The 26,322-nt window shown below is 46.1% G+C and overlaps 1 protein-coding gene across 2 annotated transcripts in view; it reads left to right on the forward strand.

Annotated features, from left to right (window-relative positions):
- Window positions 1–26,322, forward strand: part of SMOC2 (SPARC related modular calcium binding 2) — a 155,303-nt gene that overhangs the window by 83,625 nt on the left and 45,356 nt on the right. For both annotated transcript variants that reach the window (XM_043888666.1, XM_043888667.1), the window contains exon 8: window positions 26,136–26,322. In XM_043888666.1, the coding sequence (XP_043744601.1) occupies window positions 26,136–26,322 (187 nt within the window). The remainder of the gene's footprint in view (window positions 1–26,135) is intronic.

Consider the following 26,322-nt stretch of genomic DNA (forward strand, 5'->3'; position numbering starts at 1 on the left):
GCTCTCTAAGCATCAGTCAGCATCTCGTCTCCATGGTAACGGTGAGCAGACCTCACGGGTATCGGGGCATGTCTGGGGGCTCTGGGTCAACCGCTGGGGCCATCTGAGTCCTGTCTGTAAACAGGACTGGGGTTGCTCTCTAGTTGTTCACATGTGAGGTCAGGCCTGGTCTTTGCAAATAGCAAGAGGGCATTTCTTGAGAGGTACGTGTGTGTGTGTGTTCACTCCAGAGGTTGCAGGATTCCCAGTTTGGAGAATTCAGGTGCTAGAAAGTGTATGATGGGTTAATAGCACTGAAGGAAGGTTTGTGGGCTTGTGTCCATTACTGTTTGGTTAGCTGCGTGAACCAAATACAATGTCTCTTGTTCTTCACGCTCATGAGTAGAAAGCTAACAGGAGGTGTTGCTATGATCCTCGCATTAGTAGGATCAGAGACTAAATCAGGATTGATGCGGCTCGTGAGCATGGGAGGGTCCTTTTGAAAACGACTCTCACAGTTAAACCCAAACTAGCGTTCTTGCTGCACCCTCGAGGGCGGCGGAAGAACATTCTGCCAACCAACAGGTCTCATCTTGGCATCCCTGCCGTCTAAACTGCCGACAGACGGCCGGCTCTTGGCCAAGAAGACGTACGGCCAGTTACAGCGACCTCTGTGAGTGGCTGGGCGGCCGGGGAGTTTGAGAATTGTTAATCCTGCCGCTAAGGCTTTGATTCTTCCTGGCGGTGCCGTGGTGTGTGTGTGTGTGTGTTGACTGAAAATTACAACCTGAAAGTAGGGAGTTATTTAATCTGGTGGGAACGTTTAGGACTCTGAGCCCGGGAGACGGCATCTCAGTAGCTCTGAGAAAACTTCTCCAAGGATGCAGGAGGGGAAGTCAGCCTGTATACAAGTCTGCCCCAAAGGGAGCAGGCCATCTGAACTGCAAAGATCGGTTACCAAGTGAAGCAATTTAGCATTCTGTGATGGGAGGGGCAAGCCTCTGGGCTCACTGAATTCACTCCTTTCACGCACACCTCAGCTGTCTGGGGCCAATCCTGTCTCCTCTTCACCTTAAAGGGTGCAGATAGCTGCTTCTTGCATTCCCCCAGCTCCTCAGCCATCACCATGGTGGGTGATGGAACCTGCGGCATCGCGGGTTTGGGAGCCCTCATTCACATTTGGAGGCCAGAGGTCACTGATGGCTGTGACAGCCCTGTTTATTGATATGGCAGGAGGCGTTTTCATTTCACAGGTGCAAGTGTCTGTACACAGTCAAGCATGTGTTAAGTAATTGTTTTTATCTAAAACGTGTCTCTGTTTTTAACAGATGCAACCCTTTCCCTTACCTTCATTCATCTTTATGGTTATCATCTTTTTCCTCTAGTGTGCCTGCCTCCTGCATTTCTATCTCAGATAAGCACTGGTCTGGAAGCGTTCCTGTGGTTTTGTCTGAAAATCACATTAGTGCCTAAAGCCAGGATACATCAGGCTATTGTGTTTCAGATGAAAAAACAGGTCAAGAAGTCGTTTAGGAAGATCTCATTTAGTTATGTGTTTAATAAAATATCTACATCAAAGCCTTTTCATATTGTTCATGGGGCTCTCGAGGCAAGAATACTGAATTGGTTTGCCATTTCCTTCTCCAGTGGACAACGTTTTGCTAGAAAGCTCCATCATGACCCGTCTGTCCTGGGTGGCCCGACATGGCATGGCTCATCGCTTCACTGAGTTCCACAAGGCTGTGATCCATGTGATCATTTTGGTTAACTTTCTGTGACTGTGATCTTTCATTCTGGAGGCTGTGGGATGGTAGTCCTTGGAAGAAAAGCTATGACAAATTTAGTGTATCAAAAAGCAGACACATCACGTTCCTGACAAAGGTCCATCGAGTCAAAGCTATGGCTTTTCCAGTAGTCATGTACGGATGTGAGAGTTGGACCGTAGAGAAGGCTGAGGACTGAGGAATCAATGCTTTCAAATGGTGGTGTTGGAGAAGACTCTTGAGAGTCCCTTGGACTGCAAGGAGAACAAACCAGTCAATTGTAAAAGAAATCAACCCTGAATATTCCTTGGAAGGACTGATGCTGAAGCTGAAGCTCCAGTACTTAGCCATCTGATGCAAAAGCTGACTCATTGGAAGAGACCCTGATGCTGGGAAAGATCGAAGGCAGGAGGAGAAGGGGATGACGGAGGATGAGATGGTTGGATGGCATTATTAGCTCAATGGAAATGAGTTTGAGCAAACTCTGGAAGATAGTTCTGAAGGACTGGGAAACCTGGCATGTTGCAGTTCATGGGGTCACAAAGAGTTGGATGCGACTTAGGACCGAGCAACGACAGACAACAACAACTACATCGAAGCACGAAGTACCAAAGGAATACCAAGGTTCTGTGTGCTGAGATGTAGGCATGAAGCTATTATTAGAATTTTCTCCAACTGCTTAGATCCCTGAGGAAGTGAAAAATGAATCATTTTATCCCAGCCCGTCTTGCCCCCGATGTATGAAAAGACTGCAAAAACTTACCTGAACAGCAGATCCAGGAGATTTGCCTAACACTTCAGCTTACTTCACATGCTTATCATGAGGACATCAGCTTCTGGAGGACAAGCCAGATTTATCAGGAAGCGTGGGTGTCAGTGTTGGCAGAAAGGCACCACAATTCTGTGTCTGGACAAGACGCTCAGAAGCTCGCTGTTCTGTTCAGTAGCCATCCCCCTGCTCAGGCGTGCAGGGACCCAGCCCTGTCCTGGGCTCAGCCCGTGGGTCAGTTTCAGGAGGGGGAGGATCAGGTGGAGGACAGACCCTCTTGGAGGCCCAGCCTGACCTTGCACCTGCCGCCTCCTTTCCCACCCGCCCCACTGCAGGGAGGCCGTCTCTGGGCCTGCAATCTCTGTGCAGCGGCCCTGGCTGAGCCCTAAACACAGCCGTTAGGAAAACTACAAATAGGATTGTAACTGCACTGCCCGATTATGTCCTGCATTTAGGTCTCACTGGTTCATGTTCCCTTTTGTGCTATTTGTATGGTTACACATGCACACACACACACGTGTGTGTGTGTTCATGTTATTTATATACATGTTGGCCTTCTGCTTTCCCTGTAGCTCAAATGTTAAAGAATCTGCCTGCAACACAGGAGACCTGGGTTTGGCCCCTGAGTCGGGAAGATCCCCTGAAGGAAATGACAACCCACTCCAGTGTTCTTGCCTGGAGAATCCCATGGACAGAGGAGCCTGGTGGGCCACAGTCCACGGGGTCACAAGGAGTCGAGGTTTTGGCCACCTTTAAGTTTCTGCTTGTAATTATACACATACATAAAGCAAATCCCTGTTTCTCAAAGGTGCCTGAGTGCAAGGCCAGGAGCATGTCAGGCCTCCTCCGCGCTGTGAGCTCCCCCCTCACACCCTGTCCAGCCCTCAGGCCGCGCTGCGGGCTCCGCGTTCCCGGTGTGCCCTCCACTTCCCACCCAGCCTGCCGAGCCAGGCCTGCGGAGTCATCGGCGCCTCGCATGGCTGGGGTCACTGCCTGGATCCTCGCGGTCTCCAGGCCTCCCCTCTTATATTTCTGCACTGCAGCTTTCTCAACATGGCACTTTTCAAAGGGAGAGCTGCGTCTATTGGGAACGCCCCAGCAGAGCCCTGGGTCACCCCTCAGAAGGCCGTGTCCCTTGCAGGGCCTCTGCTGGCCTCCGGGCAGCTGGCGCTCCTGTGGCCTCTGAGGATGTCTCTGCCCATCCTTGCTCCATGCCCTGGGTGGCCTTTAGGCAGCTCTGTTCAGATGGGATTCGCCTACCATACAGTTCACCCATTTGGTGTACAATTCAGAAGTCTTTGTAAAACCACCACAAGCTAATTTTGGGACACTTTCATCACTCCAGACCCCCAAACCCCACATTCATTAGCAGCGAGCCCCCACTGACAACGCTCTGCCCTCATAAGCAGAAACCCGCTTCAACCTCCGCAGATGGACTTGTCCTGTCATCTCAGATGTGTGGAGTCTCGCACATGTGGTCTTCTCTGACTGGCTTCTCTCACTTAGCACGGGTCTCATAGTAGTATACAGGTGGCAGTGTGCGTATCAGGGCCTCATCCCTTTTCATGCCTCAATAATGTTCCATTGTATGTGCAGACCGTGTTTTATTTCATCAGCTGATTGATGGACATTTGGGTGGTTTCCATTTGTCAGCTGCTATGGACAGTTCCTGCACAGGTTTCTGTGTGGACGTATGTTTTCACTTCTCTTTGGTTCAAACCCAGTAGTTGAATTGCTGGATCACACCACAACGTGACGTTTAATGCTTTTATGGGACTGCCGAACTGTTTCCAAAATAGTTGTAACGGTTTGCATCCTCATCAGGAATGCACGTGGGCACTGATTTCTCCACATCTCTGGGACCTGTTACTTTCTTGTTTTGTTTGTTTGTTGACTGCAGTCATCTTGGTGAGCGTGAAGTCGTGTCTCCTATTTCTGCTTTGCATTTCTCTGATGACTGTTGATCTTTAGCACCTTTTCATGTGCCTGCTGGTTATCTGTGTATTTTATTTGGAGATATGTCTGTTCAGATTCTGTGCTCATTTTATTTGGTTATTTGCTTTTTAGTTCTGGAGTTGTTAGGCTTTATGTGTTCTAGATACAGGTCCCTTATCTGATATGTAATTTGCAAATATTTTTGTCCCATCCTGCGAGTTACCTTTTTACTTTTTTGATGATGTCCTTTGAATTGCAAGGGTTTTTAATTTTGATGAAGTTCAACTTGTCTATTTTTTCTTTTGTTGCTCATGGCTTTGATGCCTTATCTAAGAAACCTTTGCTTGATTAAGGTCCCCCTTTGTCACCCAGAGTGGAGGCCCACTTTTTGGGGAAGATGGGGCTGCTGCACCAGCAGAGGCTCATAGAGGTCTTCATGCCCCCAGAGCTGTGGTCTTCCTGCAAAAATACAGCTCTCTTCCATTGTCTATCCTGAACCTTGAGGGTGAAATTTGGAGTTAATCCTGCTGGAAAAGTTCTTTCCTCTTCCTTGAACTTTTTCCTTTAAGCTAGTGAAATTGGTTCAAAAGTTACATTATAGCAAGTATGCTTGTGGAAAAGAGAAAGTTAAGAGAAAATGTTATGAAAGAAGAAAATAAGTATGCTTGGGACATAATTATACTAAAGCTATTGCTATTATCTGAAATTCTCATCTAAACTGGTGTCCTGTATTTTGTCTGGTAACCTTTCCTGTCAATAAACACACTTGCTTGTTCTCCGTCTTTCTTTGGCTAATCTTCACTAGAGAAAGGCCCCTTGGGCTTTCCTCAAAGGTCACGTTTTTGCCATGTGTGTTACTCTGCAAAGGCTGTCATGACAAAGCATCATGGGCTGCGGGGGTGTTTGTTTCCGGTTCTGGAGGCTGGGAGTCCGGGCCCAGGTGGGTCCTGGGGAGAAGGCCCATCCTGACCTGCAGACATTGCATCCTCTCTGCGTCCTCACGTGGTCTCTCCTCCGGGTTCACACCATCCTGGCGTCTCTTCTCGTAAGGACTCCAGTCCCGTGACCGTTATGACCTCATCTAACCTTGATCGCCTTCCTAAAACCCCTGCCTCCAAATACAGGCACATGGAGGGTACGGCTTGCCCCTGTGAGGTGGGGAGGAGCCCAGTTCAGTCCGTAGCATACAGGGTAGGGTGACTGCAGTGTGCTGGGGTTCGGGTGTTTGGCATTGAAAGAGCCTGTGAGGGGACAGACTCCGTGTGGACAGGGAGGCTGTGCATCCACTCTGTGGACACCTCAGGCCCATCTGTGTCTTCTTTCCTGCATCACCCTGGGCTCCAGGGATCTTCCTCCCGAGACGTCCCCTTATAGCAGGAGTGATTATCATCATTGGTTAAAGAAATAACACTTGCTCCTTGGAAGGAAAGCTATGACAAACTTAGACAGCATATTAAGAAGCAGAGACATTACTCTGCCAACAAAGGTCTGTCTCGTCAAAGCTATGGTTTTTCCAGTGGTCATGTATGGATGTGACAGTTGGACTAGAAAGAAAGCTGAGCACTGAAGAATTGATGCTTTGAACTGTGGTGTTGGAGAAGACTCTTGAGAGTCCCTTGGACTGCAAGGAGATTCAACCAGTCAATCCTAAAGGAAATCAGTCCTGAATATTCATTGGAAGGACTGATGCTGTAGCTGAAACTCTAATACTGTGGCCACTTGATGTGAAGAACTGACTCATTGGAAAAGACCCTGATGCTGGGAAATATTGAGGGCAAGAGGAGAAGGGGACGACAGAGGATGAGACGGTTGGATGGAATCCATCACCGACTCAATGGATGTGAGTTTCAGCAGGCTCCAGGAGCTGGTGATGGACAGGGAAGCCTGGCGTGTTGCAGTCCATGGGGTCACAAAGAGTCGGACACGACTGGATGACTGAACTGACTGAAAGAAATGGGATTCTGACAGAAGCCCTGTGGGTAGTTTCTCATCGACCTTTGACAAAAGTTCCTGTGTTTAGCTAGAATGAAGTTTATTCCAGTGCATCAAATGTTGGCTGCAGACAATATTGAGAATTTCCCTCCAACTCAGTATTGCTTTTGTGGCTGCAAATATCTTATATAAAATGGATATTCTTCTTTGTTAAAAATCTTGTTATATGACTGATTTATAATATTGTGCTAGTTTCTGCTCTATAGCAAAGTGAATCAGTTATGTATATATATATTCTTTTTCATCTTATTTCTCATTATGATTTATTGCAAGATGTTGAATATAGTTCCTTGTGCTCTGTAGTAGGGCCTTGCTGCTTCCATTCTACATGTAGCACTTTTCACTGCTAATCCTAAATGCCTGATCCTTCCCTCTGTGCCCCTCCCCCTTAGCAACCTCAGGTCTTTCTCTGTCAGTGTGTCTGTTTCTATTTCATAGATGTGTGCATTTGTGTCATGGTTTAGATTCCTCATCTGAGTGATATCTGTGGCATTTGTCTTTCTTTTTCAGACTTACTTCAGTTAGTATGATAATCTCTAGATCCATCACATTGCTGCAGATGGCATTTTTTTCATGCTGAGTAATATTCTATCATACACGTGTACCGCATCTTTATCCCTTCATCTGTCAGTGGACGTTTAAGTTGCTTACTACGTCTTGGCTGTTGTAAGTGGTGCTGCTATGACCACTGGGATGCATGCATCTTTTTGAATTGTGGTTTTCTCTGGATATAGGCCCAGGAGCAGGATTGTTGGATCGTATGTTATTAATAATTCTATTTGTAGTTTTTTTTTTTTTTATGATTTGCATGTGTGGTTTACACTACACGTATCTGTTTTTTTTTTCTTTTTTTTATTTTTTTTTTTTATTTTTTTTTTCCAGTGGGTTTTGTCATACATTGATATGAATCAGCCATGGATTTACATGTATTCCCAATCCCGATCCCCCCTCCCACCTCCCTCTCCACCCGATTCCTCTGGGTCTTCCCAGTGCACCAGGCCGGAGCACTTGTCTCATGCATCCCACCTGGGCTGGTGATCTGTTTCACCATAGATAGTATACATGCTGTTCTTTTGAAATATCCCACCCTCACATTCTCCCACAAAGTTCAAAAGTCTGTTCTGTATTTCTGTGTCTCTTTTTCTGTTTTGCATATAGGGTTATCGTTATCACCTTTCTAAATTCCATATATATGTGTTAGTATGCTGTAATGTTCTTTATCTTTCTGGCTTACTTCACTCTGTATAATGGGCTCCAGCTTCATATAGATCAGTGGAACAGAATAGAAAGCCCAGAGATAAATCCACGAACCTATGGACACCTTATCTTTGACAAAGGAGGCAAGGATATACAATGGAAAAAAGACAACCTCTTTAACAAGTGGTGCTGGGAAAACTGGTCAACCACTTGTGAAAGAATGAAACTAGAACACTTTCTAACACCATACACAAAAATAAACTCAAAATGGATTAAAGATCTAAATGTAAGACCAGAAACTATAAAACTCCTAGAGGAGAACATAGGCAAAACACTCTCCGACATAAATCACAGCAAGATCCTCTATGACCCACCTCCCAGAATATTGGAAATAAAAGCAAAACTAAACAAATGGGACCTAATGAAACTTAAAAGCTTTTGCACTACAAAGGATACTATAAGCAAGGTGAAAAGACAGCCCTCAGATTGGGAGAAAATAATAGCAAATGAAGAAACAGACAAAGGATTAATCTCAAAAATATACAAGCAACTCCTGCAGCTCAATTCCAGAAAAATAAATGACCCAATCAAAAAATGGGCCAAAGAACTAAACAGACATTTCTCCAAAGAAGACATACAGATGGCTAACAAACACATGAAAAGATGCTCAACATCACTCATTATTAGAGAAATGCAAATCAAAACCACAATGAGGTACCATTACACGCCAGTCAGGATGGCTGCTATCCAAAAGTCTACAAGCAATAAATGCTGGAGAGGGTGTGGAGAAAAGGGAACCCTCTTACACTGTTGGTGGGAATGCAAACTAGTACAGCCGCTATGGAAAACAGTGTGGAGATTTCTTAAAAAACTGGAAATAGAACTGCCATATGACCCAGCAATCCCACTTCTGGGCATACACACTGAGGAAACCAGATCTGAAAGAGACACGTGCACCCCAATGTTCATCGCAGCACTGTTTATAATAGCCAGGACATGGAAGCAACCTAGATGCCCATCAGCAGATGAATGGATAAGGAAGCTGTGGTACATATACACCATGGAATATTACTCAGCCATTAAAAAGAATTCATTTGAACCAGTCCTAATGAGATGGATGAAGCTATTTGTAGTTTTTAAAGGAACCTGCACAGTATTCTCCATAGTGGCTGCACCAACTTACATTCCCGCCAGAAATGTAGAAGGGTTCCCTTTTCTCCACACCCTCTTCAGCATTTGTTATTTGTGAATTTTTTGACATGACCATACTGATCAGAGTGAGGTGGTACCTCATGGTAGTTTTGCTTTGCATAAAATGGGTATTCTTAATTGGTGATTCTTTTAAACTTAAAAAAAGAAAGAAAAAAAAAGAAAACACAGCCAAGTGCAGCTTATGTTAACTAAGAAGAAATTCCAGATATTTTACAAAGCCTTCTCAGCATCTGTCAGTTCTGCTCAAAGGGACGTTTGTTTCCGGGGTTCCTTGCACCACCTGAGGCTGCCCTGGGTGCTTAAACACAGCTGACAGCTTTTGAAGAAGTACACGATTCTCCTGCAGTGATGGATACTGTAATTGCAACACGTAAGAATTTGTAGACTGTTGTAATGGATGATCTGCCTTTATAGGCTTCCCAGTTGGCACTAATGGTAAAGAACCCGCCTGCAATTCGGGAGACCTGCGTTCAATCCCTGGGTCGGGAAGATCCCTGGGAGGAAGGCATGGCAACCCACTCCAGTATTCTTGCCTGAAGAACTCCCATGGATGGAGAAGCCTGGGGGGCTACAGTCCATGGGGCCACAAAGAGTCGGACGCAACTAAAGCAACTTAGCATGCGTGCCTTTACTTTGTACACGTGTAGATTTTATATAGAGGACTATGCAGATTATAATGTGTGGCACATTCAGTTGTGCCGGAGGACACACACCTATCAGGTGAGTTGCTGGGAGACACGTAGAGAAGCCTGGACAACCCACCAGCTGAGGGGAGAAGCCCAGCATCTTTACTTACAGGTGCTCCTTGACTAAGAATTCAAGAAACACTCTCTCTAACCCCCCGCTTCTACTGCTCATAATTTTTTGAACTTAACTTGAGAAGTATCAGTACATTTTCCAAGATTGGTCTCAACTGAAAGGCATATTTTCGTTTGCTGGAAGCTTGGAAATTATTTGTTTTTCTGTTTTTGTGTGACTCTACATGAAGAGAAAGATAAGTACTTTCTTCATTTTCAAAGTCAGTTTTTAAAATTAGAAGAGGGACAAAAAGGAAAAATGTCTCTAAAATTCTTGGTTGGAAAGAGACTTTTCATTGACTTGAGAGTTGTTTTTAAATTTTTTAAGTGTTTTTCAATTGTTATGTGTTCTCATGATCACTGGACTATTTTATCTAAAGCTATCACTTTAATTTTTGAAATAGCAATGTGTTACAACCAAACTGTATAGGAAGTTGACTTATGGATTGAAGCAGAGGCTAATAAATTACTTAAGATATTTCTCTTTGTTTCATGTCTTTAAAATCACTGCCTGCTATTTTCTTATGATGCCTTTTTATAATTTGTAAAGCCTTGGATGTCTAATAGATGCTTAACTCAGTATTAAATGCTTATGGGTTTGCTATGGTGACTTGTAACACTTTAGATGTCACTCAAGATGAGGATTTAGAGTTTTGAGCCAACAAAATGATAGTGAGAAAGCGAAATGAATGAAGTGAAAGAGTAAGTTGCTCAGTCATGTCTGACTGTGACCCCCGCCAGGCTCTCCTGTCCAAGGAAAGAATACTGGAGTGGGTAGCTGTTTACTTCTCCAGGGGATCTTCCTGACCCAGGGATGGATCAGATTCTGGTCTCCCGCATTGAAGGTGAATTCTTTGCCATGTGAGCCACCAGGGAAGCCCAGAATGAATGGGGGCCTCAGTTCAGCTGGGGACCAGATCTGGGGACATAAGTGAGCAGCCCATCAAAGACTGAGGGGGAGCCAATGCCTGTTGTTAGAATTTAACACTCACATACATTTGGATGTATTTTGTATCTAATATACTTTATTTTTATAGCAGTTTCAGGTTGACAGAAAGCACAGAGTCCCCACCCCCTCAACCCCCCACCCCCACCCATAAGCTTCTATAATGAGCATCTTGCAGCCTAGCCGTGCTGCTGGGAGCTGAGCCAGGACTGAGATGTTGCCCCCAGAGTCCCGCCGTGGTCACCACCGACCCCACTGCCTCAGTCTTTTCTCTGTTTGGGGCTTTGTAGCTGCGACGCGGGTTTGGAGACCTGCCTCCGAGCAGGTGTCTCTGCTCCGGCTGGTCCTCACTTGTCCATCCGGCTCCCAGGGGAGAAAGGGTGCCAACCCGGAGGGGTCCCTGGGGCAGGGCTGTGTGCGCCTCACTGACTCCAGCTCCTAGGGCCAGTCCCCGTGGGGGCCGCTGTCTGCACCCTGGAGACAGGGAGATGGACGTGGAAGGGTCAACCCAAGCACTCCCAGTTAGTGAGACCTGGAGCCCGGCTCTGTGTTCTTCCCGGGCCGCGGTATGTCCAGGGTACCAGGGTGGGCGGCGGAGCAGAGGCAGTGTCTTTGGCTCAGATTGCTGCTGTTGTGTTTTCTTTTTTCTCATCTCAGTTTTGTAAAACCCACTATTTTTTTTTTTTTTTGGACGTGCAAAGAAAACTAATTTGGAGAAATTTGGCCACCTCTGTGTATTGGCCAGAGTGGACACTGTGTATTTTAAAATAGGTTTGTAATCAGCTGTATTAGCTTAAATTACTGGTCTTAATGTGGAACTTTTCTGGAAAATGGAGCATGTTCTGATTTCTCTTGTAAGGCATCCAAACATAAAATCAGCCTGCTTTTCTTAGTGTCCTTTTGTTATGTCTCCTAATTTTACAGAATTTAAAGGGGAAGAAGGTAGTATTTTTAGAGCGTGTTTTTGGCACCATGATGCATTATCCCTCACTGACCGCTAAGGGTTCCGTGAGTGAGGAAAGGACCGGGTGATGCTGTCTCAGAGAGAGGGGGGCGTCTGTGCCCAGGGCTGACCTGGGTCCCAGGTCCGTGGGCAGTGGCAGGAAATGCTCCCGTGTGGGGCCTTGCTGAGACTCACAGAGGCCAGAGCAGTGTTGTGTGTGTAGGGGGTGGTTCCAGGAAGCATCAGGAGAATCAGGGCCCAAGTGGAGGGAAGAGTAGACTAATGTTATCGTCACTCATAGAACAATCTAGAAGATGCAGAGAGAGGCTAGGCAGGAAGGGGTGTTATTTGTGACTGTTCACCATCAGGGGCTCTGACGTCATTCTGGGGTGGGTGGTCTTCGCCGGGACTCACCACACTTGTTGCCCCCCCCCGCCCCACCACCACCACTGGGGTCTGAACATGAGACCCCAGGCTGGAAATGGTTACTTAGGTCTGTTGCTATGGGAATAAATGTGGGAAGAAATCAACTAGAATGGACACCCGTCACTATTTTCTTTCCAAAAAAATTGTATCCAAGAATTGCATCCAAATCTTTATTTTTTGGAAATATGTGTTTGACTGTGGGCTTCCCATGTTACCTATTTACCATTTTTTGGATGTTCCTGGACAGGCCTTGTGTGCGGCTTCCAAGGATGGGGGGCTGGGGGGCTGGGGGGCCATGGGTGGGTGTGAGTTCTCACCAGCTTTTCCTGGCTCTGCCGTTCTGAGACAGAAAGCCTTTCAGAGCCTGTGTTTCCTCACTGGTCACATACACATAGTGATGTGTATACCCCCTTCTGTTACTACCAGGATTGAAGGAGAACGTGCAGAAATCTGGGTCCCCTGCCCATGGTGCCTGTAAGCGTTATGGCAACAATCCTGGGTTAAAAAGCTAAACTTAAAACTCTTCCATTGGAATTAAACTATACAACACATCTTAAATGTGTGCACTCAGTGGGCAAAACCTTAGCTCCATGAATACCAGTTTGACTTTTTACTGAAAATGGATGTGTGAATAGTTATATTCCACCAGAACTCTAAGTATCAAGGTCTTCACCCATCCAGTCTTTCATTTCTAGGAAGTCAAACTCTAAACGAACAACTCTTTATTTCTGTCTTTGGTCATCTGTGTTTTAATTCAGTCACTAAGTCATGTCCAACTCTTTGCTACCCCATGAACCATAGCATGCCAGGCTCCCCTGTCCTTCACTATTTCCTGGAACTTGCTCAAGCTCATGTCTGTTGTGTCGATGACGCCATCCAACCATCTCATCCTCTGTCACCCCCTCTCCTCCTGCCCTCAGTCTTTCCCAGCATCAGGGTCTTTTCCAATGAGTCAGTCGGCTGTTTGCATCAGGTGGCCAAAACCACAAACAGTTCTATGACTGATGAAGACAACATGTGTATAAATTAAGTAATCAATTCTAAGAGATTGGGCCTGGCCTCAGATCAGGATTCTAGGGCCAGGATGGCTCAGTTCAAACCTACTCTCTGCTGCTTGTTATCCTGACGGCATGGATGAGAGCATAATTCACCTTCTCTGATTCCGTAACTGGATTTGCAAAATGATGACAGTGATCCCACTTCACGGAATTACAGCAAAGCAATTCAGTTGTATGTTCTATAACTGAATATATACAGTTATATGACATATAACTAAATATATACAATCTTTTCCATTGTGGTGTGATTAAGTGAATTAATACCTGAAAAGCATGTAGGCATAAGTACCCACTAAATGTTATAATTGTCAGTCTCCAACCTCTGCTGTGTGTCAAACTCTCACGCTCTTTATAAGTGGGCCCTACTTGGCAGGTTGTTTATTATTTTATACCCAAAATATTTTTATATGTGAAGTCCTTTATAAACCTCAGAACACTTCACAGACCTCCATTCTATGTTGCATTCACCTTTTGGCATCCACCAGCTAGGTGATATGTAATCACACACAGGAAGTAGGTATCTGCTGTGGGGAAAACCGTGTCCTTGTATGAACCTCAACAGCATTCGTGCACATTTTAGCACAAGCAGTGTGAGGTGCCTGTCTTCCTGTCGGTTCACGGTCCTGACAAGGGGTGCATGTGCGTCCCCGTGAGAGCCTCTGGAGGGCCCACGGCCCTGCCCGTGGGAGCAGGGGCCCCACCTCCACTTTGGCAGCGAGTCGTCATTGTCTCGTGTGTGTTTCTTTTCTTTCTTTCTTTTTTTAATTTCGTTTATTGGAAGCTAATTGCTTTACAATATTGTACTGGTTTCTGCCAAACATAACATGAGCCAACCACTCCCTGTGCATTTTTACCTGGGTTTACTAATGGTCAGGTTCATTATTTTCTCTCAGGTGTGTCTGGTGGCCTCAGATCAAGCCCTCATTGTCCCTCGTAGGGGCCCAGAGACAGTCTTGGGCCGGTCCTTTGTCTGGGAGCTTTGCCACCAGGGCTTTTAAAGCACACACATGACCCTGCACTCACTCTTACGAGGCTTTCTGCTGCTTGTGGCAATCCCTTTCCCCACTCCAGGGCCCCTCTGCCCCTGCCGCCCCGCCGCCCACCACGTGCCATGGATCCTCCTTCTGCAGCTGCTTCCTTGTGTGAAGCCCAGCCCCTCATCCATGGCTTCTGCTGAGAACTGGACCTGTGCCGCTGATTGTGTGCACATCAAAGGCAGAAGCAAAATGCCTGGAGAAGCAAGATACTCGGTGGTTCGACCTGCAGTATTTTTTGAGACAATCCTGAAAATGCCATAAGGAGATGCAAAGAAAATGGATGATGTTGATTTTGCCCTCTGAGGCTGACACCAGAATGCCTATTGTATCAGACAGCTACTGCATCATAACAAATAGCCCCAGGGTGTTAGCTGTCATCACTGACAAGTGTTCATTTCTCAGGCATCTGCTGATCTTGGCTGGGCTCTGCTGGGGAGGCTCCAGGCTGCACGTGGGCCTGGGTCTGCCCTATACATGTCTCATACTCCCAGCCTGAGTGAAGACACTAGGAATGCCCTTCTCCCGGCAACACCTATGGCCCAGGGAGACAGTCCTCACACACCCAGGTGTCCAGCCCCAGCTTGTCTCTTGCCTGCAGACATCCTCACACACCATGTAGTTCCTATGTCTGAGCCCAAAGTCACAGAACAGGGAGGACCCCCTCCCAGTGTGGGAGGAGCTGCAAACCCCTGGTAATGGGGAAAGAGGACAGATCAGGCCAGCACGGCATCATTTGTTCCTGAAATGAGGGCGTACTTATCCTGAGTGGGAGGATTAAGAGGCAGAAGCACCTTGAGGATGGGTGTGAGAATCGGATGAGGAAGCGATGCGTTTCTGGGACCTCCAGGCTGTGACTGCCATGGTAACTGGGCTGGGCAGAGGCAGCTGATGGCTAACGAACCGGCCCACGGGCCCCACAGTGTGCAGGGCAGCCGGCAGGAGCCCGCCCAGCAGACAACACTGACCAGGACCCAAGGGGTGGGCCCAGGAAGCTGGGGGGTGGGGCAGGGGGCTGATGGACCCACCGGTCCTGTCTGCAGCAGATTGGCCTGGAAGCTGCCCACAGCTCAGATGTTCCTGCAGAGCAGACTCGCGCCCACTGGACGTGGGACCCGAGCAGACTGCACGCTCCCGTTCTCACAGAAAACTTGTCTTTACCCAGGAAGTTGGTGCTCAGAGGCCCGAGACCCTTATTACCTTGTCATTATTGTTATTATTATTATTGGAGTTTTGTTGATGAACAATGCTGTGTTAGTTTTGGGTGTATAGCGAAGTGATTCAATTATACAAACACATGTATACATATACATATATCGTCTTTTTCAGATTCTTTTCCCGTTTAGGTTATAACAGAGCATTGAGTAGAGTTTCCCATGCTATGCAGTGGCTCCCTGTTGGTTATCTATTTATATATGGTAGTGTGTGTGTAAGGGACTTCTCAGCTGGCGCCAGTGTTATAGAACCTGCCTGCCAATGCAGAAGACAAGAGACCTGGGTTCGATTCCTGGGTGGGGAAGATCCCCTGGAGGAGGGCATGGCAACCCACTCCAATTATTGCCTGGAGAATCCCATGGACAGTGGAGCCTGGTGGGCTACAGTCCATGGGATGTCATAAACTCGGGCACAACTAAGCAATGAACACCAACTAGGATCCCTATTTTACTCTTAGTCAAAGGGCTTTTCCCACGTCATCCAGGTGTCTGTCTGCTGGGAACGGTCCACACAGTAAGGTAGGCTGTGGTGCATGCGCCCTGCCAGCAGCACCCACCCCTGGACAGGAGGCTCCCCCTGAATGCTCTTGGGCCCTTCCTGGGTCGTGTCTTCTGGGAGGAAACTATTTTTGAATTTCCATCACTCAAGGATCCTTCCTCTGGGCTGGCATTTTCTATAAATGAAATGATAGCACCATATAGCTCCTGATTTCTGCCTCTTTTACTCCTTATAATACCTTTGAGATTCACTCTTGTTGGCTGTAATTGTTACCCATTTTTTTTCTCTAGTTTATATGAAGGATTGTATGTTGTATGCATATACCATGATCTGTGCCTTTTCCAGTAAGTGGCTATTTTAGTTGCAAATGTTTGAGAGTGTTGACTAAAAAAATATAGTAGAGAGTTACTTTATATGGTGGGAATGTTTAGAACTCCAAGCCCAGGAGACTGAATCTCAGTATCTCTGAGAAAACTGCTCCAAGGAGGCAGAAGGGGGAGTCAGGCTATATATAAGTTTGCAACAAAGGGAGCAGGCAGTTTGAACATTATAGATCAGATATCATTAAGAATTTTAGCATTCTGTGTGTGGGAAGACACAAGCCTCTGGGCTTTCATGTGGACCTCAGCCATTGGGGCCCATCCTGTCTCCTTCACTTTAAGGAGTGGCAGATGACGGCTTCTGGTACCCCCAGCTCCTCGGCAGTCACTGTGGGGGTGGGGTGGCAGAATCTGCTGGATCGCAGTTTGGGGAGTCCTTGTTCACATCTGGTGGCCAGAGGTTACTGATGGCTGTGACAACCCTGTTTATTGATGTGGCAGAAGGCATTTTCATTTCACAAGAGTGAAGCTGCCCCGTGCGTTCTGCACTCGTCACCTTGGGGACGTGTGTTCTGATTGTTCTCGAGTGAACCCCTGGATCAGAGGTCACATGGGGTGGGGGATGCAGGAGGGGGCCCTCGGCTGAGCGTCCTCACCAGCCTGCGTGCTTCTGTTCTGGGTCAGAAGGCCCCTCTCCCGGGCCCACCACGGGACCTCCTGTGAGGTTACTCTGCACTTTCCTGGTGACCAAGGATGCCTAGGCATTTTCTCCCATGCTTATTATTCATCTTGAATCATCTGTTCAAATCTTTGCCCCATTTATATTAGATTATTTGTCTTTTTTTATTGATTTGCAGGGTTCATTGACATACCCTGAATCTTTGTCAGATATATGCGTTAGGGACATTTTCTCCCTGTCTGGGGCTTGCCGCCTCACTTTATTAACAGTATCTTTTGATGAGTGTAAGTTGTAAAATATATCAATAATGTCCAGTTTACCAGATATTTCTTTTTTGGATAGGGTTTTCTGTGTCTATTCTAAAACTCCGTCTCTAACCTAATGTCATGAAGATGGTCTACTGTATCTTCTGTGAAGGCTATATATTTTTAGCTTTTTTGCTTAGATCTCTATCTCAGGGGCTTCCCAGGTGGTGCTAGTGGTAAAGAATTCACATGCAGTACAGGAGAGGGGAGAGAAATGAGTCCAATCTCTGGGTTGGGAAGATCCCCTGGAGGAGGAAATGGCAATCCACTCCAGTGTTCTTGCCTGGAGAATCCCATGGACAGAGGAGCCTGACTGGCTATAGTTCATGGGGTCTCAAAGAGTTGGACATGACTGAGCATCTGAGAACAATCTATCTCAAATAAAGGTCTGTGTATGGTGTGAGTTAGGCTTTCTTTTTAAATTGGCGTGTAGGTAGCCCATAGTTTAGAATCGTCCTTGAAAAGACTTTCCCTTTGTATTGAATTGCTTTGGTGCCTTGTGAAATATCATTTGAGCATACATTTCTGTGTCTATTTATGAACAGTTTATTCTTTCTCCTCAATTTGTTTAATTATCCTTATTTGGATAGCATTCTGTCTAGATAAGCAGCTTTACAATTACTTTTCAAATAAGGTGACATTAGTCCTCCAAGTTTGTTATTTTGGAAGAGAGCTTTGGACGTTTCAGGTCTTTTGAATTTTCATATACATTTTAGAACTAACATGTCAATTTCTACAAAAAACCTTCCTAGGATTTTGATAGAAATTATTTTGAGTTCACAGATCAATTTGGGGAGAATTAACATGATAACATTAGTGAGTTCTCTAATCAATTAATGTGGTACATTTCTCTCTACTTAAGCATATTCTCTTTATTTTTCTCAGGAATGCCTTTTAGTTTTCAATCTCTTGCACATCTTTCCCTAAATTTATTCTTGATTATTTTATGTTTTAATGTCATTGCAAATGTCATTTAAAATCATTGTCTTCTGATCCTCCATGCTAGTCTATGGAAATTTCACTGATTTTGTATGTCACTTGCTGTATTTACTTATTATTTCTAGGAGTTTCTTTCTATGGGTGTTTCAATTCCTCATACATGCACATTTCTGTCATGTGTGATTAAAAACAGTTTTACATTTTCTTTCCAATCTTTATTCCTATGTTTTCCTTACCTTTTTGGCATTGCCCAGGACCTCTAATATAGTGAAAAATAGCCAAGATGAGATTCTTTTCCATCTTAGAGTGATAGCATTCAATCTTGTATCATTAAGCATGTAGTTAACTGCAGAAAAAAAATATATGCTGTTTACCAGTTAGAGAAGATTTTCTTCTAATCCCCATTTTCTGAGAGTTTTGCCACTTAATTGATGAAGTAGTTCACTGTAATAGAAAAGAACCTAATTTTCTTTGCCTGAAACCAGATAGTGTTACTGTACCTGAAAACTTTTGCTCTCAGGGTATAATGTTATTACAACATCTAAGAGAGTTATGAGCATTGTTTCTAGTATTTTAAATAATCACTTCAAATTTGCAAGACACTTCATCCTTCTCTGCAAACAGGCCCATATGTTATCCTGTCAGCACCTCTGACCACCTTGGGAGGCAGGAGCCTGGGGTGGTTGTGTTTGGCCGATAATTCCTTGTTTCTGTGATTGATTCCCTGAAGCCAGGAGGTGAGGAGGGCGGGACTCAGTCTGTTCATCTCCATTTCTTACTCTGGAGCCCTGTTTCTGGAAGGATTACCAGAGGATTAAATAAAAACCCTTTGACTTTGAAAATTAAATCCACTCAGTTGCCTCTGCATGACTCTACCTGAGAATAAATAAGGAGATGGGAGTCAGAAGAGAAAAGCATCTGCCAGTGTCCATGAGACATGAGTGGACGTGAGCATCGCGTCTGGGCACGCTGTCGACACCTGCAATGATTTCTGAAGGCATCCTAAGGCGCTGCTGTTCCTGGGAAGTAATTTTATATAATTCTCTAGAAACGAGGCCCATCTGGGAAAGCAGACTGTTCCAAGAGCAGATTATCATGTGAGGAAAGGGACCAGGTCCTGAGAACAGCCGACCTACAGCTGGTGACACTCTCCTTACGACACAGAACAGGAGTGAAGCTGACGCAGAGAATGTGGCCAGAGGGGAGGAGTCTTGGCACAGCGTGCAGAGCAAAGAAAACAGATTCAAGAGGAGGTGAGCGGACCCCAGAGCAACTTCTGGTGGCAGAGTCCTGTGTCCAGGTGATGGTCATGGGGGTTGGAACACAGACAGGTTCAAGTATTTCAGTATGTTGAAGCTTCTCAAGACTTCATACCTGTTGGACAGTAAAGCATAAAACTCTGAATATTAATGAGAAGCCCATAAGCAGGGAAGCTGACTACAGAACCAATACCTGCAGTGGGCATCCTTCTGAAATATAGCCAAATCTGAAGATCATGCTTTTAGAATGGGTATGGTTTGTTATTGCTTCCTATAAAAATGCTTCAGGCTTCATCATATTAAAATCAAGCATCCTCTGTTTAAAGACATCTTCATTTAAGAGGTTTTTTTTTCCCCCTTTAAGTTCATAAATGTCTGGTGGCTACTTGTTGTCATCTAATTCCCTTTGGTTGTCAGATTATTTGAATAATCTGTCAAATACTTTCTAAGTCACTAAAATCTGCTAGTTTGGAAAATAAGCTAATTTTAATGGACATTCTACCAAATTTACAGAAGTAGCTTTGTAAAAATACAGAGTTGTTATATGAGTTATTAGAACTGATGCAAGCAAATTGGAATTGTACTCGTGTTTCTAGTCTAATATATACATGAAAAAATACTGAGGCAGACTATTTCCAGAGGGCTAAGTGCATCTCAGAAGTCTGCTCAAAATACGATGAGGAACCCAGGAGATGGATATCAAAACCAAAAGCATCAGCAAGTTCGTAGCGTTAGAGAAGGCACAAACACAACTGCTTGGAACTAGAGAAGCTTAAGTCAAATTTGCCACGGAAGAAAGTACAGCACAGTCACCATAATCGAAGTCAAGAGTTCACACATGTCTGTGTGCCGTCACAATACCATCAGAAGGTTAGTTAAGTTGGAGCAAGAAGACAGCCGTCCAGATATGTCTGCAAAACCAGGGCTCAGGTGAGAATGGATTTAACACACCAGATGGAATGTTATCCTTTTGTAGAGAATGTTGAGATCTGGTGGCTTGATGAATTACTTGTATAACTTGAAAATCTGAGCAGACCTCTCTATTACCAGACACAAAATGTGCAGAATCTGCAGCTGAAGTCTGATCCATTTTAATTCTCGTCTGTTACCCGAGGCTTTGTTATATACCTTGACTTGATAGTTCAGGTGAGTAGGACAATGTAGCATAAGCCTGGGTCTTGTACTAATGAAACGAGAAGTTGTAGAGAAAAGATGTGGTTTAAAAATATTTATGATATTAAATACACATAAAATTTTCTTTTGGGTTACGACTCTGGCTCTTTGCAGGACATTTTACTCTTGGTGCTTCTGTGTCTAGGTTTTCGTTGTTGTTTTTGGATGGGCTATGTTAAACTTCTGCTTGTTGTTAGTAACGTCTTAGAGTCTCCCAGAAGCCTGTCACTCAGCAGGCCTTACCCCAGCAGCCGCGGTGACTGAGGGGCAGGCGAGGCGGTCGTGGCGCGGGGTATGGAGCCTGTGAGGTGAGAATTGTGCTGGCCTTCATAAGCCTAGTAATTCAAGGCTAGAGAGCAACCAGAGTCTGCCTCCTAGTCCGGAACTTGACCTTTGCCCGTAAGACAGGACGCTGCAGAAGTCTACAGGTCTCACGTGTTTTCTATTCCATTTCTAATTCTCCAGGAATGAGAACCTCATTCATTGCAACATCTTTTTCTTTTCTTTTTTCATCTTTTTCTTTTCTTTCTCCTCAAAGTATGTTTCAGGCTTCTTTCATTAGGAAAAAAAAAAAAAAAAAACTTTCTCCTACCCAATCGTCAGTTCTAATAATCTCTCAGCCTTTCCTTTGCCATGACAAACTCCTCAAAGGGGCCTCTCTCTGAGTGGTTTTGCTCAACAGATCCAGCACCTTACTTTTCTTTGAATTCACTAAAATTTCTTTTACACTCCGTTCACTTTTATCTCTTTATTCTTCCTTCATGCATTAACTCCTCAACATTTAATGTAAGAGAAACTTGTGTAGCAAAAGCCCTTCTGAATAGGAAAGACATCTATGGCCATACCATCCTGAACACACCTGATCTTGTCTGAACAGGAAAGAAAGCATAGATATTTTCATCTAACCCATTAAAATGGTTGTTATAATTTGAAGTTTGTGAGCACTGGTTATTTTGTTTTCATGCTGAATTATTTCCAGAATCTCAAAATTCATTTTCATCCATTGATGGGCATTCTTTGGCATGGATTCAAACCTAACTTTTAGTGAGGTCACTATTGTAAACTGCAGCTTTGGTCCCCTTTGTGACCCTGAGCCATCAGCTGGCAGCTGGCATCTCTGCTTCCACACACACTATCTCGTGGTCTGAAGCCAGTCCCCGCCTTTATGCTACCAGTTCCTTTTGACCGTCTCTCCTTCCTCCTTTCCTCCTGTGCTGTGAGTCCTCCTTTTCTCCTGTGAGTCCTCCTTTCCTCCTGTGCTGAGTCCTCCTTTCCTCCTGTGAGTCCTCCTTTCCTCCTGTGTGGTGAGTCCTCCTTTTCTCCTGTGTTGTGGGTCCTCACTGACTGTTTTCCTCCTGTGTGTGGGTCCTCACTGATGATTTTCCAAAACGTGGCTGGGCCTTGTGCCCTAGGAGTCCTGATCCTTGGTTCTCGGGACTGCGAGCTCCCAGTGCCATGACGCACAGCTGGTTTGTATCCCTCTGCCAGCTCTCCTTCTCCTTCTGTCAGCGCAGTTAACGTCCTGCACAGAGCAGGGGCATCTGTGCTGAGAGGACCCCCCCAGGAGCATTTTCCCCAGGAGCATCTTCCCGTTGACATCCTGTGTGGCCCCTGTGGAACCAGAAGGGGCGGAGCTCGGCTGTTGCAGTGAGGAGGGCGATTTTTAAACAGCGAGATGGGACACCCTTTAGTTTCGGTTCCCTTGGGCCATCGTGAATTTGACTAAAGAAGATCTACTTCCTTCCACATGGCCCTAAAATGTAAAATTGCATTCCTCCCATAAGAGAAACTGAATTCCCCATGCAAAGCCAGGTTTACCAAATAAAATTGCATAAGTTAACAATTCTAACTTCAGCCAGGATGTTTATATAAACAAACAGGAATCTCTTCTGACTTGGCAATAATATCGTCCATATTTTACAATGTTCTCAGCAAATTTTAAGAGGTGGTCAATTTAATCAATTCTACTTTGCTTACGATGAGCCTTCAAATATGATGTAAAATCCTCAAAAGGGCCATTTCAAGAATTTTCCAGAACCCTTTCTATAGATACAGCATGTCCTTGGATGGAGCATGAAACGCATTTTGTGCCCAGATAATCACACCATAAATTCTGTTCACTAATAAAACTTCTGAAAAAGGGCCAAGTGAACGTTAAAGTAAGCAATGTGTTTTCCAGGAGAGCTTTCTGGAACAGAAGCCCTTGCATCAGCTGAGTCTCCTGAGTGTGGGGCTCCAGTTAGGAAGGGGTCAGCCACTCTGAGGACTGCTAAGAGCAGGACCCAGTTGCCTCTGGAAACATGTGGCTCAGCCTGCCTCCTTCTTGGTTCCTGCCTGGATCTGATCTAAAGTAGCGCATCTGTGACTTTAGAAAGCAATATGAGTCATTGTCATTTTGATCTCACGCCAGTTTCTCAGTTACAGTTGGAGCCAACGCCTTGTTAAGATAACCATGTAACACAGGGGTGCATTTAATTTATGTATCTATCTATTTGCAATGAACTTGAACTTGGGCAAACTCTGGGAGTTGGTGAGGGACAGGGAGGCCTGGCGTCCTGCAGTCCTTGGGGTCACAGAGTCAGATACGGCTGGGCAACTGAACAATACAACATTTGCTGGGCAAAATCTAGAATCTACCGAAAAGTACAGGGATTATAGGAAACAATCAGGATGACATTTTTAAGAAACTAGGTGGAGCTATTGTAAGAAACGCAGCAGCATTCATTATTTCTATGTATTAATGATGAACTGAAATTAGATTAGCATCTTCTGCACAGACAGGTCAGCACCTGGAGCGGTGCCTAGTGAGACGCCTGTCCACCAATGTGTGCCGAGTGTGCTGAACAATGCAGCGGGACGCTCGGTGGAAACCAGTGCCACATCCTGATGTTGACCTGCTTCACACTCATAACTCTGCCCGTTAAGACTCTTAACTTACAGACCCTCCCCATGAAAATATCCACCTCCGGATAGTCAAAGTCACAGGGAATTTAATGGAGCTACATGGGTGCCTTGGGGGGCAGGGGGCGGCCGACAGCCCAGGGTCCGCATGGCCCCTGTAGCCCAGATGCTCACAGACCACACTCTGCCCTAAGGACCATGGCCATGGCTGGGGCAGCACCTGGGCCTCCTCCACTGATGCTGAGGACCTGGAGTCTTCTCTGTCTCGGGGGCCAGGGTGCTTGCTATTAGGAACAGAAATGCAAGCCCTCGTTCAAGGACCCCTGTCTTCCCTCCTCCCTCTTGTTCATTAAATGATGTAGAACACCTGTGAGATGCAGAACCACCCCGGGCTTTGCGATCATCCTACAGAACATCAACTTGGACTCATGGCCATACAGCCCCCAGCTTCCTTGTCCATTGCCAGGAGGCTGAGGTCAGCCTGGCAGGAAGCTCCATGCATGCTTCTGAATGGGAGCAAGGGGGGACCCACAGGTGACCTTCACCTGTGGACATGGGCAGTGGTGCTGTGGTCCAGCCACAGCAGCATCTGCTGATACAGTCTGCAGACAAAGTGGTCATGACAGTACACATGTGTGACTGTCTTCATTGTGCAAACGGACTTACTAGAGTAAGAAAAATCTAGGTGGTTCTCTCACTAATAACGTCATCACTGTGAGTTATCTCACAATAGATTTATGGCGTGCCTGTGATATGCCAGACATTTTAAGAGCTGGAGAAACAATGAAAGTGAGAGCTAGCATTTATGAGGCCGGGTCTTCGGGCCACACTGCGTGTTGCACCTCTTTCGTCTTGACAGCACCCCCTGTGTCATCACCTGGGTCAGGGGTCTTCCTGCTGAGTACCAGGCCCCTGCCTCTGGCCATGGCAGCATGCTTCCAGAAGCACACTCCTTCCCAGGTTTGGGAAGCTTTCCCACCTGTTTGATGTTACCTTGACAGTCACAAAATTTCTGTCAACTGTGGTTATTTCATTTCAAAGCGGGTTAAGACATAATCTGTGGGGAAAAAAAAAAGAGACATAATCTGTGGAAAGTTACTTTCTAGGCAGAAAATTGCTCTAAAGATTTTATTTAAAATATATCCGTCCGATATATTGCTTGTTTTCTTTTCCCTTTTATGGAGAAATATGAAAGCAAAAGAGGCCATTTTCAATCCCAAAAGACAGCTCAGGTGAGGAGAGCCTGTCCTGGGATAAAACCTTGACCTGCGGTCACCCTGGGTCCCAGGGTGTGGGCTTGTGCGGTGGGAGGTCTGTTCCAGATGACTGCCTTTGAGCCCGAGCTCAGAGATGCCCACCCCCAGGACAGAGCTGGAAACAAGTGCCCACTATTGGACTTCTTTTCCAGGAGTGAGGGGGAGGCTTAGTTCGCTGGTGTGAATTCTTGATGCCAGGTATCTGGCAGAACAGGAACATTTAGAATGTCTTGTGCTGAGTGTTCTCTGGATTATATTTCAAACCTCGTGTGGATTTCTAGTGAGGGATAAAGTGTTCTTCACCTTTTATTTTATTTTACTCAAGTTCATTACCCTCTGAGGATCACTAAGCGGAATGGGCTCCTTTAATGCTTCTCAGACATTCTCCATCTATTCGGGGCAGAAGATGGGTCTAAATCAGTGGTGGTTGTTTAGTTGCTCAGTCATGTCCGACTCTTTCTGACCCCATGGCCTGTAGCCTGCCAGGCTCCTCTGTCCCTGGGATTCTCCAGGCAAGAATACTGGAGTGGGTTGCCATTTCCTTCTCCAGGGGATGCAGCTCATATAATAGAAGATAAGGCCAGATATATATCCATCAAAGGAAAGGAAGTCAGGGTCTTAGAGAGATATCTGCACCCTCATGTTTACTGTAGGGTTATTCACAGTAACCAAGACTTAGAAGCAAGCTAACCATCCATCACCAGATGAATGGATAAAGAAGACATATATTACATATATAAGGTATATGAAGTGAAGGGCAAGTGTTAGTTGCTCCGCTGCTACTGCTAAGCCACTTCAGTCGTGTCTGACTCTGTGTGACCCCATCCCTGGGATTCTCCAGGGAAGAACACTGGAGTGGGGTGCCATTTCCTACTCCAGAGGATCTTCCCAACCCAGGGATTGAAACCGCATCTCCTGCATTGCAGGCTGAGCCACCAGGCATTCCCGGGATCTAAGTTAGCTCACGTCTAAATGCAAAAAAGAAACTGAATCTATTAACATAGGAAGACAGAAGCCCCTGTGCATTGAAATGCTTGTTCTTAGAATTCTGAGTGTTTAGCTTTCCTGTGGATGAGCTTCAGAGCTCCCCCATGGCCCCCGTGATGCTGCTCTGACTAGGAGCGCCTCTTCTTCCTCTTGACTGATTTCTGGGCATGCAGCCTGTTTAGGAAACACTGCGGCGGAGCCTGCAGCCCTCTGGGGCTGATCACGCTCCAGACTTGGCCTCAGGCAGCCCTCAGGCAGGGCACGTTGGTGGGGGATGTTCTCCCGGGATCCTCCTGGGGGGGACTCAGTTGCCCTGGACTGGGTGCTGGCCGACCCTTCCCTCCATATGGGGATCCAGAGTAGAGGGCCGTGGCTGTCGCTGGGGTCCAGGCCCCATCCATGGCCTTGGGAGCCCAGGGACATCAGATCCCCTGAGGAAGGTGTCCACCCTGCTGGCCACAGCAGCGCAGGGACCCTCCTGGCCGGCCCTGCACTCCTGGGCCGGCCCCACCTGTTTCCCGGGCGCTCACTCCCGTCTCCTCCTCACTGCAGTGTCCTCGTGCGACCAGGAGCAGCAGTCGGCCCTGGAGGAGGCCAGGCAGCCCAAGAACGACAACGTGGTCATCCCTGAGTGCGCCCACGGCGGCCTCTACAAGCCGGTGCAGTGTCACCCGTCCACGGGCTACTGCTGGTGCGTCCTGGTGGACACCGGCCGCCCCATCCCCGGCACGTCCACCAG

The sequence above is a fragment of the Cervus elaphus genome, chromosome 26 (assembly GCF_910594005.1).
Source record: "Cervus elaphus chromosome 26, mCerEla1.1, whole genome shotgun sequence".
Taxonomy (NCBI): Eukaryota; Metazoa; Chordata; class Mammalia; order Artiodactyla; family Cervidae; genus Cervus; species Cervus elaphus.